The sequence below is a fragment of the Vulpes lagopus genome, chromosome 11, assembly GCF_018345385.1.
Source record: "Vulpes lagopus strain Blue_001 chromosome 11, ASM1834538v1, whole genome shotgun sequence".
NCBI lineage: Eukaryota > Metazoa > Chordata > Mammalia > Carnivora > Canidae > Vulpes > Vulpes lagopus.
The window spans coordinates 58322277-58339067 of record NC_054834.1 but is presented as its reverse complement, the minus strand read 5'-3'; the positions used below and the strand labels follow the sequence as shown (position 1 = coordinate 58339067).

General features: G+C 42.9%; 1 protein-coding gene across 1 annotated transcript in view; it reads left to right on the top strand.

Moving 5' to 3' along the window:
• KIAA1549L (KIAA1549 like) overlaps positions 1-16791 on the top strand; it is a 266135-nt gene that overhangs the window by 130046 nt on the left and 119298 nt on the right. Inside the window, exon 3 of the mRNA XM_041722356.1 lies at positions 15193-15537. Coding sequence (XP_041578290.1) covers positions 15193-15537 — 345 coding nt within the window. The remainder of the gene's footprint in view (positions 1-15192; positions 15538-16791) is intronic.

The following is a 16791-nucleotide window of genomic DNA, read 5'->3' as shown; positions in this document are numbered from 1 at the left end:
CATACCCCAGTCTAAAGCATCTGGACAGACAGGTGTCCAAGGAGGTAAATAACAAAGGGAGATGAAGCTCTGTGCAAATAACAAGGGTGCCTTGCTTGGAAAGTGGAATTGTGTTGCAGTGTGAGCTACCCAACTGCTCCTCACTGTTCCAGCCAACTCTTTTGAGGCATCTGGTTTACTGAAAGATTTACAACCTGGAAAACACCAGAGGTTTGTCTCCTTAGAGCTTAAACATTAAACATGGTTTCAGAGTAAACTGGAAGAAGAATAAACTCAGCAAAACTAGACTGAGAGTTTATGCAAAATCACTGAAAAAATATGAAACAATGAAAAATCTAGTCTGCACAGTTAGTTTCCCAGAAGGCGTGGTGGAAGCCGCCAACTGGTCAACCCTTCACAAACTACATTATGTTTACAGGTCTTGGTTGACAGCGCTGGCCTTGGTGACCTCTCCAGAGGATTTTCCCCTCACTGTTCTCATTTTCTGTGTCAGATTTGTAGGACTTCACTGAAAATCCAATCGCTACAAAAATGAATTGTCTTTTAGAAAAGTAGATTTCTTCTGACTTGGTATCATTTTGCTTTTGTACGAGGAGCCTATGGAGTAGACTTTGAAGAGGCTTTGCCTAAACACTTGCTGGTGCTTTACTTAATCACAGTTTTATGAACTCTTTGCACACTACCAGCCAATTTTACAGCCTCAGAATCTTGCTCAGGAGACAGACACTGATTTTTCCTGCAGTTGATTTTAAAGGCTTTACCATCTGGGATTTTTAGTAACTTGTGAATAGCAAATGGATGCCATGTTTTCAGGATTTTGTAGTCCAAACTGTAGGGGTGGTTTTGCAGGAAATGCCTGTTAATAAATAAATAACATAAATGTGTTTCACGTTCATTTGTGGAGCTAGTAATCAAAATAGATTTTAATAACTGATATCTTGTTTAATTTGACTTATTGCCTGAATGCCTAACTTAGTGGATAAAAGGCAAGTGTTAGAGTATTGATTTGGATTTCCTGAGAACATTTAACCCCTAATAAAAATACCATTTATCTTCCCCTCTCCCACAGCAGTATTACTATGTTCAGAAAATAGAAACCAGCCAGGGGTTAATTGACTTAATCAGGGATTATATTTGCTTGCAAGGAGCAGAATGCATCTGAACTAAAAAGGCTTATATTTTGGAAAGCATGCTAGGGTATCTCCTGGAATCCAGTGGTTTGGAGTATGGCTGAGTCTGCCCAAAATGTGGAACCAGAGCAGCTAATCTCTTAGTTTCTCTTATTAGGGTCACACTCAGAGGTCATTGCATCTTTTCTGTTCCCTCTTTCCAAATCAGCGTGTTTTTTTTTTTTTTTTTGGCATATGTGAGCACCAAACATGGCTTTCTGTCTTCCGTCACTTCCCTAGTCAAGAAGCCAATATGGGATGACAAGGTCTGTGAGTCCCAGTTTCAAATTCCTGGAGAAAAGTTCAGTTATCCATTCCTGGTCCAAGCATCTGTGGCCAGGAAGCCACAGTCACGTAATTAGCAGTCTGCTCAGCAAGAGCTGTGAGAGCTGATGCTCAAAGATAGAGTGGGGCAGGTGATACAATGAGGTCCTCTCAGGTGGGTGGTGAGGAGGAAATCATCAGTGTCTTCGATTCCCCAGGTGTGGAAAGAGCTGATTTGCATACCTGGAAATGACTTCTGTTCCCTGGCCCATCTCTCTTTAATCCTCCTGATTTGTTCCTGTTCTTCATTGGTCATACTTTCGCCTCTTCCCTTTGCTTGTCCTCATTTCACTTTCTCTCGTCTCTCAGTTGATGCTTCAGAAAAGTAATATGTCTGGTGGTGGAAAGAGCTCTGTCAGAGGCAATCCAAAGCAGCCTCTCATTCAAGACCTTGGGCAAGTCACTTAATCACCCTCGGCCCTGGTTTCATTTTCTGAAAATGAATGGACGTAGGCTGAGAGAAACCTTAGAGATCACCTTTGCCAGGGTGCTAAATATCTGTCTACTGACACTGTCATTCTACAAGTACAGCACCCATGGCAGACATTGCTAATTGAGCCCAGCATGCTTCCCTGTTGATCCAGGACTGTGTTTAGAATCCTCCACCACAGTTCAGGCAGTCACTGCCAATCAGATGGAGGCAACCGACCTTTGAAACGTGACCAATTAGCCATCTCTAAGCAAGACATGGAAGCCCAGATGTCTAACATCTTTTCTTCTTCTCACTTTCCTTAGAGAGATGGGATATGTGAAGCCATTATTCCTAATTCTTGAAATTTTGAAGCACAAAATAACAAATGCCTTCCTCTGCCCTTTTCTTCCCAATTATTCATTCTTTTACAAAAACTCTGTTTAATTTCCAACCTCCATCCAATCCAGCCTTTAATTTCTCCTGTGGCTGAAGAATCGACAGTTCTTTTAGCAAAGATGAATCAGCCATGTTTGTCTGGTAGCCTCAGAATTAGCCTGGCTCACTTTGCAACTGTGTGGTGGCAGGCAACAGTGAGAATTATTTTACTTGTTGAAAATATGTTTTCTGCAGTTATATTTGGACTGGGAAAAAAGATCCTTGCAATCTCAGCTCAAATTACATTCAATGTTCCTAATTGCTGTTACCCTCAAATATGATAGTGAGTGAGGTCACATCTTCAGTTTACATTTCTTATCTATATTTACAAATGACACAGCTTTGCAACATCTGCTCTGCTTACAGAGCACTCATTTTTGCAGATGATGCAGCTGTAATGGCTGGTGGCACAATTGTTTCCTCGACGACGATGCTAGGAAACAACCCTTCCTTTCTGCCTTTCATGCTGGTTGCCTTTTTAAGTTGCCTTCTGGAGTTCATGTCTCCAGGAGAGATGGGCTTAAACTTCTAAAGCAGCATATTTTTATTATTTCTGCTGAAAGGCTTCTTCCTGGAATAGTTACTGATGGCAGTCTGCCTGTGGCAGGGCCACCCTGTATAATAGCTCTGTAGGTAGGGAAGCAATAGGTCTAAAATAAAGGAGACAAATGTAAAACCTTTGCAAAGGTTGGACCTGGAATAAAATCTGTATCTCTAATGCATAGGCACCCAGTGCTGGCTTTCCAGTCAAGAGCATCCTTGGTGTTCAGAGAACATGGCCATCCATTTTATTCCTTTATTTCCTTGGAAAGGGGTGGTGCTTTAGATGAATGAGAAAGAGTGGGGGTTCGGTTCATACAGACTACATTTAAATACTTTCCTATTGTTATTTACTTCCATTTTAAAATACGATAAATTAATAAAAGTGAGGACTTAAATACTTTCATTTTGGAGCCAACTGTCCTTTCGCAGGAAATGCAGAGGATAGAGGAACATGTTCAATTGCACCATGAGCATGCATGAGCCCAGTCCAGACTGGAAACTATAGGTTCTTCATCAGATATGGTATAAGGAAATAAAAGGAGTGGAGGGGAAAGTCTGGAGATTAAAAGACACTTAAAAGACATGGCAAATTTTTTGTTGTTGTTGTTGGGTAAGATTAATTCATGTTAGGGTAAAACTATTTGAAAATGATTTCTTGGCTTAAGCCATGCCACAGTTAATGGGCTTTTATAAATGACTTAATTTTGCCCTCTTGTGCTACAGACAAGGAATATGGGGCCCCCAGTCAAAGTGATTTGCTTCAGTCTAAAAGGGAGCCAGTGGGAGAACTGTGGTGAGAATCCAGATTTCCTGGCTCATGTGTGATGCTTCTACTACTTCCCTTGAGGATGATCATTATCATACATTAATTTTATCTTTGAGTTCATTGACATAGATAAAATCACAACAGAGTTGACTACATAGTGGAGACTCTTTGTGTCAATCTGTTCTGTTAATTGCTTTTCAAGAAGATTGGCTCTGGCTTTGTCCTGTGTAAAGTGGCCATAAGCCCAGGAGCTGTAACATTCTCTGACTTATGGATTCACAGAATAAAGTTAGTCTTTTGCTTTCTACTTGCTCTGACGTTATAAAGTTGGTTTCATTGTTCAGCACTATTAAAATGCTCTAAGGTTACAATTAAAGCTATAAAATAATCTTTACTTTTGTTATTAAATTTTATTTTCTCCCCAATAGTTCCTGCACTGATTTAAATTACTTATTTCCAAATATGTAGCACTTTTCTTGGGGGAATCCATTCTTAAATAGGCTAGATGTTTTGAAAAGGGGAACTGCTTGATAGAAATCTTCAAATTTTTGAATAAAGACATGTGTGTCACTACCATACAAGCAATTCAGCCAACAAATTCCCTTTACTGAAATAGGTTTTAGGTTAAATTTTTCAATATTTCAATCCAGTTTGAGAGAAAAATAGATTTTAATGAAGGCTATATAATATGCTATCTTATGCTACAGTGACGTGTTTGTCACTGATTATTTTTACTTTTGAAAAGAGCCAGGATTTGAGGCTCAATTACAGGTAATTAACAATCCAACCAATGTGCCACAAAAAAAAAAAAAAAAGACATTTAATTTCTCTTGGTATTTGTAAGAAGTCTACAATACATGCAACTAGTTCACTGGCAATGGTTAGCAATTATTTACTGTGAAAATAATAACATTAGCAATTCAAGGTGGAAGATAGAAATGTATGTTATTTATCTTCAGGATAATAATGTATGTTTTAACTTCAATAAACTGTGCATTTAAAATTATACTGGAGCAAGAAATGTGGAAAATCACAAGCTTGATAAACTCTTGACTTCAAGAGAGCTGTTCGTTCTTTAGGAACCATCAGAGAAAGAGAGAAGTTTTCACCCCTTTAAATATCATCACATTTTGTTTGTCCTTGGTCATCCAAATGAACCTCTCCCAATCCTTAGGGTCACAATATTCTGTGGAGGCTGCTGCTCCACATCAGGCCCTCCTCACATTTCCTCCCTGCCTCGCCAACTCTATCAGTGATGGGTGGGAAATGCCTTTTTCAGTGGTACTCTCACCCATGAAAGGAAACTTCAGGTCTTCTTCAAAAAAGATCGATCATTGATTTTCAGACTTGGAGAGCTCATCAACTAGTAAAATGAATTTTGGAAGCCCAATTTAGATTGGCTAACTTTTGTCAACTAAGGGCATGGCTACACCTGGTGCCATTGTCATTCAGAAAAGTAAGGAAATGTTGACACTAAAAATGGAGGATTGTCCATTAGACCAAGAAAGGCAGTTGATGAAAACACGCATATATGCACCCAATTATAGTTAAATTTCTTCTTTTGTCTTGGTTGGGTGAAAACTGCATTGGATCAGAGTTTGGACAAGCATTTGGAAACCTTGTGCTGAGTGATTTTTTTTTAATAGATTTTATTTATTTATTCATGAAAGACACAGAGAGAGAGAGGCAGAGACACAGGCAGAGGGAGAAGCAGGCTCCACGCAGGGAGCCTGATGTGGGACTCCATCATGGGACTCCAGGATCACGCCCTGGGCCGAAGGCAGGCGCTAAACCACTGAGCCACCCAGGAATCCCTGATTTTTTTTTTTTAACAACATCTTTAAAAGTCATTTTCAGTGACTTCTCAAGTTCCTTAAATAATGTTTAGCCTCTCAGGGTAGGGGGCTCACCTTATATGTTCCTCCATATTGTGCAGGACACCGTTGTGATTAAGACATTGGTTCTGGATTTAAAGTGTCTGATATATATATATATATATATTATATATATATATATATATGGTTTATTTTAAGGTTTTGGCTCATATAATTTTGGCTAAGGAGTCCCACCATCTGCAGGGGGCAAGCTGGAGACCCAGGAAAGCCTATGTTCTAATTCCAGCCATATCTGAGGACCTAAGAACCAGAGAAATCAATGGTGTAAATCCCCGTCCAAGGGCAGAAAATTGTTATCCCAACTCAAACAGGCAGGAGGGGAATGAATCTTCCCTTGCTCTGATTTTTGTACTATTCAGGCTCACCCACAATGGGGAGGACAACTGACTTTATTGTGCCCACCAGTTCCAGTGCTGATCTCATCCAGAAACACCCTCACAGACACACAGAAATGTGTCGGTAGCCCATGGCCCAATCAAATTGATACATAAAATTAACCATCACAGATGTCTTCCTGATAGAAGTGTTGTGAGGACAAAATGTGTTCATATTTGTAAACAGGAAAGAAGTGGACTGCAGGAAACACTCAGTAAGTGCTAGGTTCTGGCACACAGTAGGGGACTCAGGTTAATTGAATGAGTGTAGGGAGGATAAGTTTCATGTCTACAGTAGGATATTTTTTGCTGTGGACTCTTGTCCTTCAAGTAGATGGCTAAGTTTAGCAGACACACATGGCATCTCCCCTCTGACCAAGTAGTGTGCAGTCTGTCTTAGGCTCCTCCTGGACAAGAGAGGAATCTGTGCTGGGTAGGCCACAGCATTCTGGTTCCCTTTCTGGGCTCCCCTACTTCTGGCCAGACATCTCATCTGTTGCTAGTCACAGATTGTCCTGGTGACGAGGAGGATGAAGGAAAATCCATTGCCAATGCTGAACAATTATGTCTAACGATTTGGGTTATTACTAGATAGACCAAGGCTTTGGGAGATAGAACAGAAACTTTCATTTATGGAATACATTTAAACTTTATATAGATAGATCTTACTACTACTTTCTGCCAAATGAAAGAAAATGTAGTCTCAGAAGCTTCTAAATTATAGAATTAAAAAAAAATAAATGCTATCTTGATATCACATGTAAACGGTAGAGCAAATAAACTATTAATGAAAATTATTTGCTCTGAACATGTTGGCTATGTTTTTGAATTTTGACACTTCTGAAGGGTTTGAAAATTATTGACTTAGAATAAATATTTTCTTCCTTTTTACCTAAAGTTAGTTAAATTGTTATTCAGTCCTAATAGGATTGGTCAATAATTTCTTTTTATAAGCATCTGAATTAACAAATCCTGAAGTAGTGATATTCATTATAAATGAGGTTAGACATCTGTAGTAAAACTTATGTCTGCATCAGTCATCAATGAATATGAATTAAGGCTTAATAATAATACTTGTTATTAATATGAGCAGCATATTCTGCTTCTTGGCCCCCACACAGATACTTACAGGTTTTTAGAGTTTAGTTGTAAAAAGAACATCAGTATCCATGAAGCATCACACAGGCTTTCCAGTGGAGCATTTTTCTTGTATGTCTCCAGTCAGGGGGGGAAACAATCAAATTTTTGATATTATCATTTTACCTAAATCAACTTAGTGCCCAAGAAGACATTAGAGTCAGTTTAATGATAGTTCCTTACATTCGTTATACAGAACTTTACAGATTTCCTGGTATTCACCCTTATGTTCTTTCAAGTGATAAATATCTGTAGAAGAGTTGGGGGTTTTTTTTGTTGTTTTTTTGTTTTTGTGTGTAGAAGAGTTCTGAATAAGTCTGATAAAATATGCAGTGAAACGAGCATACTCGAGCAGAATTTGTCAGCTATGTAATTTCAGAGAACATGTTTTCAGATTCCATGAGGGATTTAGTCCACCCATAAGTTCTCCTTTGGTTTTTCTGTATCTGAAATTGCACAAGGGCAAGGACTTTATACTCTGAAATGATCTTAAGTTAGAGTTTCCTCAAGGTGTTCATCAGAGCAGTGATTCCTTAGGATATTAGCTGGTATCATGCAAAAAAGAATGAGTTCCACAGTCAACTAGTTTGAGGATTTTCTAGATTAAATATAACTTTTGTTTAAGACTTTTGGAGACTTTGGTGTACCTGTCTGCACTGTGAATCTCCTGGAAGAGATTTCCTAAGCTTTTTTCTGAATACAAAACCTTTCCCCCCCCTCAGATTGTCACATGAAACCAATATTTGTGGGAACAGTTGTTGAGACATGATTACCTTTGCTTATTCTCAGTTTTAGAGACTGTCAGTTTGATTGGATGTCCCTAATACAGGATTATTGTCTTTTCAACCTAACAAAATACTGTGTGAGATGCAAAGTGAATGCAAAGGTCTCTGCCTATCATGAATAACAATGTAGATAATGTAAGGTTGAGGCTGCAAATAATCACCTTTAGGAAAACATTTGAGAGTGTAGTTTGGCCTAGGATCATACTCTTTGAACCTTAAATGCAATGAAAAGTCTTAACATTGTCTTTTTGTGTCTATGTATGTTTTGTGGACTGCTTGTGTGTTGTGTTGACTGTCACAGACTTTATACATTTTAATTTATTGATAATTTATGCATTAAGTAATTTGTTATATATACACATGCATTTCTTTATAGAATTGCACAATTGTGATCCTGGAGTATAAATGGGTTTCTTCTTCTTCTTTTTTTTTTTTTTTAAAGATTTTATCTATTTATTCATGAGAGACACACAGAGAGAGGCAGAGACACAGGCAGAGGAAGAAGCAGGCTCCATGCAGGGAGCCTGATGTGGGACTTGATCCCGGGACTCCAGGATCACACCCTGGGCTGAAGGCAGGCACTAAATCACTGAGCCACCCAGGGATCCCCTACTTCTTTTATTGCAATCTTTCTGTCTCCCCCCACACACTTTTGCTTGGCTGCCCTGCATTCATTTACATATTTTGATTATTATTTGTTTACTTAATATATCTTTATTGGATCTTGATATTAAAGCAATACTGGTTTCATAAAATGAATCAGGAACATTTTCATAGATTTCAAAGCCTGAATTAGTTTAATAACGTTAGCATTAACTTGTTTTTTTATTTTTATTTTAAAAAATTTTTTTTAAATTTTTATTTATTTATGATAGTCAGAGAGAGAAAGAGAGAGAGAGAGGCAGAGACATAGGCAGAGGGAGAAGCAGGCTCCATGCACCGGGAGCCCGACGTGGGATTCGATCCCCGGTCTCCAGGATCGCGCCCTGGGTCAAAGGCAGGCGCTAAACCGCTGCGCCACCCAGGGATCCCAACCTTGTTTTTTTAAAAGTTAGGGGGAACTCAGATGAGTATATCTGCTCCTGGTGCCTTTTTCAATAGCACCTTCTTTTTCTTATGTTAATTTGTTTAGGTTTCTTATTTCTGGACTAATTTTGTTTGTGAAATTTATCCATTTATATATGTGTATTTATTTATTATGAGAACATGAACATTAGGAGAAGCTGTTGCTCTGTCTCTGCCTTCTCCTCTCAGCATCTCAGCTCTAGCTATAGTGAGCTTCATGTGTCAGGTTTGTAAGCAATCTTAATGGGAAAGTGTTTACTTTGCAACTATGCCGAGCAAGTTATTTTGAAAACCACATGCTTGCTTGTGGAAATAAGCCGACTTCAGGGGAGAAATCTAACGCAGAGGCTCTGTGAGGCATTACTAATGCCAAGAAAGCCAGGTGGATCACCGAGGCACTCATTGGAGAATTATAGCTGGAGACAAGGGATTCATTGTAAGAAGTGTGAACTATTCCTGAGAGGTTAGAATAAGCTTACCACAAAGTGGGAGTATAATAATTTACTGTTATCATAGTTTATTTTATTTTTTTGTTGTTATCATAGTTTAGACAAAAGACGTGACTCTGAAACCTCTTAATTAGATTTTGTGCTCCTTGATGACCATCGTGATAAGCAACTTAGATTAACTGCTGACCATGTACCAGGATGTGTTCCAAATGTTGTACATGGGTTAATGCCATTAGGCCTCAAGATGACCTGTGGGACAGAGATTATTACTGCCCACATCGTGTGAGGAGGAAACTGGCACAGAGAGGTCCGGTCCGTAACTTGCCTAACTTGACACAGCTGGAACAAGGCAGGTGGGCTGTGAAGGCAGCTGCTCTTTTTCCAGGTGCCACACCCTCCCCGGGGACACTTGACTACCTTCCTGGTAAGGTTTACAGCTTGTTCATCTGTGTAAGAGAGTGACTATCTGAGAAAGGATTTGGAAGATAAATCGCTAAGTGATTGAGCAAATAAGGGAGATTATTGGCTCTAATTCTCAGCAGAAAGGGAAAAGTACTCTAATAGAGCTAAAAATGGAGAGTTGTGGGAACAATGACGTGTTAATTATGGGCCTATCACTTAGAAGCAGTTTACATTTACACTTTTCATCATGGTGTGAAGCCCGGTAATATGCCTTTTGCACAACTTTCTAAGGCCCTATTACTGCTTTTCATTCCTACATCTCCTGTCTTTCTTGACTAATGGATTAAAATGGTCTCAACTCCCCTTAGGGCTGTTAGAATGAACTAGTAAAAATGAATAGGAAGGTTTGGAAAAGTTTGCTGATAGGATTGTCCTGTTTGGGAGGATCAGTTAGTTTTGGTGGTTAATTGTATTTTCTGTGGTTGAGTTTAGGCTGTCTACTAGGATGAGGTGTTTTTTGGTTTGTTTTTGTTTTGTTTTGAAGAGAGGGTATGAGAGTGGGGAGGGACAGTGGGAAAAGGAGAGGGAGGATCCCAAGCAGGCTCTACGCTCAGCACAGAGCCCAAATGGTGCTCTGTTTCACAACCCTGAGATCATGACCTGAGCTGAAATCAAGAGTCGGATGCTTAATCGACTGAGCCACCCAGGTGCCTCATAGTGGGGTAAGGTTTTTAAACTTACAAATGACCCTATCAGAAAGATCAGAATGATGGCAGAGTGGAGGAGGAGGAGAGAGACTCTGAAGCCCCATTGATTTACTTCTGATGCAGATGGTGTTAGAGTTAGATGTGTGTGGTGACCTTTGTCCATAAGAGGAGGCCCGCTTGCTGTACAGCAATTATGATGATAGAATTGGAAGGAGAGGAGGCTATTATTTATAATACTGAAAATATATAAATAACCTGTATCTTTTTTTAAAGATTTTATTTATTTATTCATGAGAGACACACACACAGAGAGAGAGAGAGAGAGAGGCAGAGACACAGGCAGAGGGAGAAGCAGGCTCCATGCAGGGAGCCCGATGCGGGAATCGATCCTGGGACTCCAGGATCACGCCCTGGGCCAAAGGCAACGCTAAATCGCTGAGCCACCCGGGCTGCCCAGTAACCTGTATCTTGATAGTCAAGAGGCAAACAAATTGTAATACTGTGTCTTAGCGGGTACTATACGCAGCCTTACCCAATATGAAAAAAATGCTTTAAAATAATGTTAAAAGACCAGAAGCAGGTGCAAAGTTGGATGTGCAATGTGATCACAGGTCTGAAAAGCACATCAACCAAAGCTCTTCCAAGAATGAAATGTGGAAGTATAACTCACCACAGTGTGAACTGTGGTTTTCTCCATGTGGTGGGACATGCCTGTGGAGGGGGCTGAGGGACACATGGGACTCTTGCTTCAACTTTTCCATCCTTTCTAAATCTTCTGTAATGATCATGTAAAGTGAGGCTTTCAAAAATGAAAGAGCAAACGTATTACTGTCATAATGGGGGGAATCAACTTTATTTTTAAACCTGTTTCACAAAGGATTTGAGAGCGATAAACTTGTTTTTTAAAGAAGAAAATCACTGTGAAAGAGCTTTGGTAGTTAAAAAGCTTCTGTTGAAGCAGTAAACACAGCCTTCTATGCTGGCATCACTTCAAGGAGCAGCAATGTGATTGTGTTTAACTGGCACATTGAGAAAGCCCCAGGAGAAACCATGTTAGGAAGAATGTCCCAGATGCCAAATTTCAGAACCATGGGTATGATGCTTCAACATAGCAATGCTGCTGGAGTCATCTCTTTTCACTGTCTGGGAATCAAGGTCTTGGGAGTTTAGAGTTAGCTCAGTAATGTCTGTCAAAGCAGCACCAAAGAGAGACTCATCATCACACTCAGGAGATGGGGGTGGCTACCATCCTGTTCGGGTCCTTCCAGGAGGACGGCGACAGAGGAAGACATACTCCTTCTCACACGGAGCAGAGAGCTTTGGATCTGAAGTCAGAGGGGTTGAATCATAGCTGTAGGGTCGCTCTCAGTCTGACCTTGGCCAAGCCAGCATTTAACCTCCCTGGGACATGGTTTGCTCACTTGTAAAATAGGGGGTAATATCCTTTATCCTCTACCTCACAGGTTCCATGAAGAACAAGGTGGGATGAGGGTATGAAAAGATTCTGCAGACTATAAGGGGACCTATAGATGTGTGGGATTGTGACCGTGCATGAGCCACAAGGCATTTCTGACTTATGACTTAGTATCCAGGGCCCCTGAGGATGGCTTGGCGTGCATCTGGGCCTACGCTGGGCTACACAAGTAATGATAGCAACAACAATATCAATAGTAGCTGGTGTTTTGGGAGCACTGTGTGCCAGGCACTGTTCTAAGGACTTTACATGTGTCACCTCATTTTAAAGATTGGTTGATTGATTTTAGAGAGAGTGAGCGAGTGAGCATAGGGAGAGGCAGAGGGAGAGGGAGGGAAAGATAAACTTTAGCATATTCTGCACTGATGCAGGGCTCAATCTCATGACCCTGACATCATGACCTGAGCTGAAATCAAGAGTCTGACACCCAACTGACTGAGCCACCCAGGTGCCCCTGTATCAACTCATTTTAATACTTAAAACAGTTTCATGGTAATGTAGGTACCAAGAGGTAGGTACTGGAATAGTCTCCATTTTACAAATGAGGGAGAGGCCCAGAAAGGTTAAGTAACTTGAACAGGATCACACAGCTAGCAAATGGGGGAGTGGGGTTGGAATCCAGGCCGTCTGACTCTGAAGTCTGATAGAAAGCTGTAGATATTTTTCTCTGCCATACAAGGAAGAAGGGTTTGGAATACTTGCTTATTAACTGGTTATCTTAGTTTCTTAGATTCAAGAGCTGCTGTTGATCAGGTTTGCTTTTCTTTGAGTGTTGCAATGAAGAAAACCTGCTGGTGGGCAGTGAATGGGACAAAGTGAATGGCTTTGTGACTGGTTGGAAATGGGACCCAGGCTGCCTGTGGGAAGGCATCCTTCTCCTCAGTGTCTCTGGCCATCAGAGGAAGGAGATTCTGTGTGGGAAAGGACTGTGACTATGGCTGCATTTTGCAGGAGTAGTTTGAGGAAACCAGAAAGAGATCCAGGGCAGCATTGGGAGGCTTGATCTTAAGCGGAGACTATTTCTTAAGTAGCAGACTCTGATGAGTTTGGAAAGGAGGATTTCTGCTGTTGGGTCTGGGATAAAAACAGCCTTGGACGGAGGCCTGACAGCCCTCGGGACTGAAGGGAGCAGTTCAGGGCAGAGAAAAAGCAGCAGAGGAGCCTGATGTATCTGTGGGCTTTTGCGAGGTTCAGGTTTGGAGGCCATGCAGCAGGAATAGTTTGAGCACAGCAGCACTGGTCTGGTGTTATGTGCAAGCCCTGGAAATGACATGCTAGTAGCTCTAAGGGCTTTGGGAATACAGAGGCTCCAACAACCCATCATTATGCATCTTGGTGTTTTTAGTTGGGGCTCAAGGTCTTGGGAGACTAGGGAGGCAGTTCTCATCATTTCTAACATTATGCTTCCAAACCGGGCCAAGCACCTCCTAACCTGTTTTGTATTTCATTAGTTAATGATCCTTCAGTTCAAGGCTAAGTTTAGTCCTGATGGGATTCTATGCAAACTTGATAAGCAAGTTATTTCCAATGACTCCATCTCTGCTCCCCATCTTTCTGTATCCAGAACCTCCTTAAATCTCTTACCATTTAAGCTACTTTCTTTTAAAATTCTTTAGATTACCAGTCTCTTGATCTGTCCAAACAGAAGTCATTGTTGGCTTATCCCTAGGATGAGTGATATTTATTTTTTGTTTTTGTGTTTTTATGTGTGTGTGTGGTTTTTTTTGTTTGTTTGAATTGTTTGGATGAGTGATATTTGTAATGTTCAGAAAGGGAGTATATGGAGAGCAAGCTTTCCAAGAGGCCAAGTAGAAGCTGCCTGGCCCTTTGTGATGGTAGCCTTGGGAGTCACGTGACATTGCTTCTGCCATACTGTAATTGGTTGAATGGTCTCAAGCCCCCTCATCTTCAAGGGGAGTGGACCTTACCTCTTAATGGGAGGCGTATAGGAGAATTTGCAGCCATTACCACCACCCCCCCCGCCCACACAAACATATTTAAAGGACTACAGTATCTGAGAATTGAAAGGGATCATAGCGGATGATCTATTTCAGTCCTCTACCATGGATCAGCTCCTTTTCACAGCTTTCCAGTCCTCCCATGGCTGGACCACTGTGAGGGGGATGGAGGAGATGACAGGTTCCTTCTGGTCTCTCCTGTCATCTATTCCCACCATTTCCCAGTCTGTTCTGTTCTTCACTCCATAGCCAGAGTGCTTGTTCTAAAACACAGATTTGCTCCTGTATATCACCCATCTTCACCTTCCCACCTCACTCCACTTCAGACCAGATTTTCCAACTTCAGCTCCCCTTGGCTTGTTTGTTTCTGTCAGATAGTTCTAACACTTTTCCGTAATAATGGAGAAAGCTCTAGAGGTACCTTTTTTCTCTCTCTCTCTCTCTTTGTTAATTTAAAATGTGACTTTTAAGGGCCCTTAGCCACCTCTGGGCTCATGAACACCATCAACACTGCAGAACCATGGAAAGGGGACCCAAGAGAGAATGGTCAAGAAGGATTGTTTCTCTTTCCCGGCATGAAATTTCCAGCCCTCTGCTCAGTTATGTTCTTGCCTCCTTTCCCGAGGAGCTCACCATTCAGGGGCCCCTCTCTCCTGGCCTTTCTCCCTGCAGCTTCACTCAGGAACTGTGGGTGCTGCCAGTGTGACATCTCTGCGGGTGCTTATAGTGACACTGGGTCTTGTGAGATGTCTCAAGTCCTCAGTTGGATGTGAGTAGTTTATTTTTCAGAGAGAAAGATGTCACTGCTGCCAAGCAAGCATAGACAACCTCAGTTACTTGGCTGAAGAAGACTTAGTGGCGTAAAAAGACATTTGCATCCAGAGACACTGTCCTTTCATTTTGCAGTTTGGGTTCTTGGATGAGGTTTATCTGGGTGTCATAGGCCCCGGCAGGTAGCCGCATTCACCTCTGATTTCCTAGGCCTTGAGTTTCACAGTCCAGCCCTTGTAGGTGGTATGGAAACAAGATTGAAGATACACAGGTATCTTCTGCATCTTTGCTTACCTACCACTTCCTCGGAGACCGTGGCTCACCAGCCCTGCCCAGTGGGGCAGCTGTGGCATTTGCATCCGTGTCCTCACGTCGATGCCTAAATACGTGTACTGAGTGTCTGTGCTGGGGGCCGCAGCTGTGGGATGGAGAGGTGCCCGTCTGGGCCACCCCTTCTCTCCAGGACCTCCCACAGCAGGCACTTGAGGATTATCCGAGGCCTGACCGCTGGAATTTTGTTTTGCAGGAACAGACAACCTCCAGATAACAGCCAGCCCGACCCCGGCGTCATTTCCTCATGGGAAGGTGTTCCCGATTTCACCAACATGGCCTTTCTCAGAAGTCCAGTCTTCCTCGGCAGTGGCCAGAGTCCAGAGTGTGCTGGGACCGTCCCCCGACAACACCAGCGCACTGCAGTTCCCCCGAACACCTCCGCCCAAGACGCACCGCAGAGCTAGGGCTCACGGGGACTTCTCTGCTTCCCCTTTCCAAGGAAGTGGCCACAGCGCCCCCCTGGAGCCTTCCAAGGATTCCAGCGAGTCTGTGGTCCACCCGAGACCTCAAGGGGGAAAAGACGCAGCCTCCGAGTCAGGTTTGCCTCACATCAGCATGCTCCCCTTGTCCTCGACCCCATCTCAGCCAGTGTGGGTAGGGACTCCTTCCATTTCAGCCCGGCATTCCCCAAGATCAGACATTCTCCCGTTTCTCCCTCCACGTTCATCCTCTTCATTGGCTCCCAACTCACCTCATTCCATCATCTTTTCTAAACCAGCCGAACAACCCACCCAAGTGCCCTTATTCACACACACAGCTGCAACCAGCTCCTCTTCAGGTCAGGGCGCAGCTAATTCCCCAAACCCGTTTGCTGGGGGCATAAACCAGGCTCCGGCCAAAAATGCCCAGGATTTGATAGGCACCCCTCATCTCGGTTTTTCTGGACCCTCAACAGTGCAGCAGCCCGAACTGCCCCCCGCCGAGGGTCCTCACTCAGCAGGCTCCCCCACACCCGAGTTTCTGGGCTCTGCCCACCTGCCTCCCCCTCCCCTGACACCTGGAAGTCTTCCTCAGCTTCCAGATGGAACTCCTTCACAGTCGGTGCTGGAAGTGGCTTCAAGGCCTACACCTCCCTGGCCAGTGGAAGCTGGGGTGGCTGAGGGAGTGCACAGTGGGGTGTCTTTGGCGGCATCTGAGAGTGAAGTAGCAGCAGCAGCAGCAGCAGCAGCAGCAGCAGCAGCAGCAGCTGTGACCCAGGAGGCCGTGTCTTCACTTTTCCAGACTGCAGGATCAGTGACCATGGAAACGACCAGCAGAAAGCTAGCCCCTGCTACTGCAAACGACCCCGCTCACCCCCTACATTTGTCAGCAGCTCCAGAGAATTCCAAAGGGCCCCTCCTTTTGGGGGATCACAGGTCTCCCTCGTTGGTGCCTTCTCCTCTGCCTCTCCCCACAGCCGCCAGCGGAGGGCAAGCCCTCCTTTCCGGGGCATCAGTCAGCTCAGCGGCCGACTTTCCCTCGGCGCCCACTTTCCTCCAGCCGGTGCAGAATCCTGCCCCCCCCTCCACTGTGCCCCAGAGGCCAGCTCCCCAAGATGAGGGCAGCGAGCGATCCCCTCCTGCGGCAGCTACAGATTTGCCCCTCTCAAGCAAATCTCCCAATCTTCTTCCTATGACATGGGCACTTCCCCTGCGAGAAGGAGATAGCGTGACAGCTGTTTTAGAGAAAAACAAAAAGGCAAATTGGACAGCTGCTCTCCAGCCCCTTCCAAGTAGAGACATTCCAAGTCCTCACACTGTAAATGGATTCACCTCTGATTCTAGCACAGATCACATTCCATCTTTTTTCACTG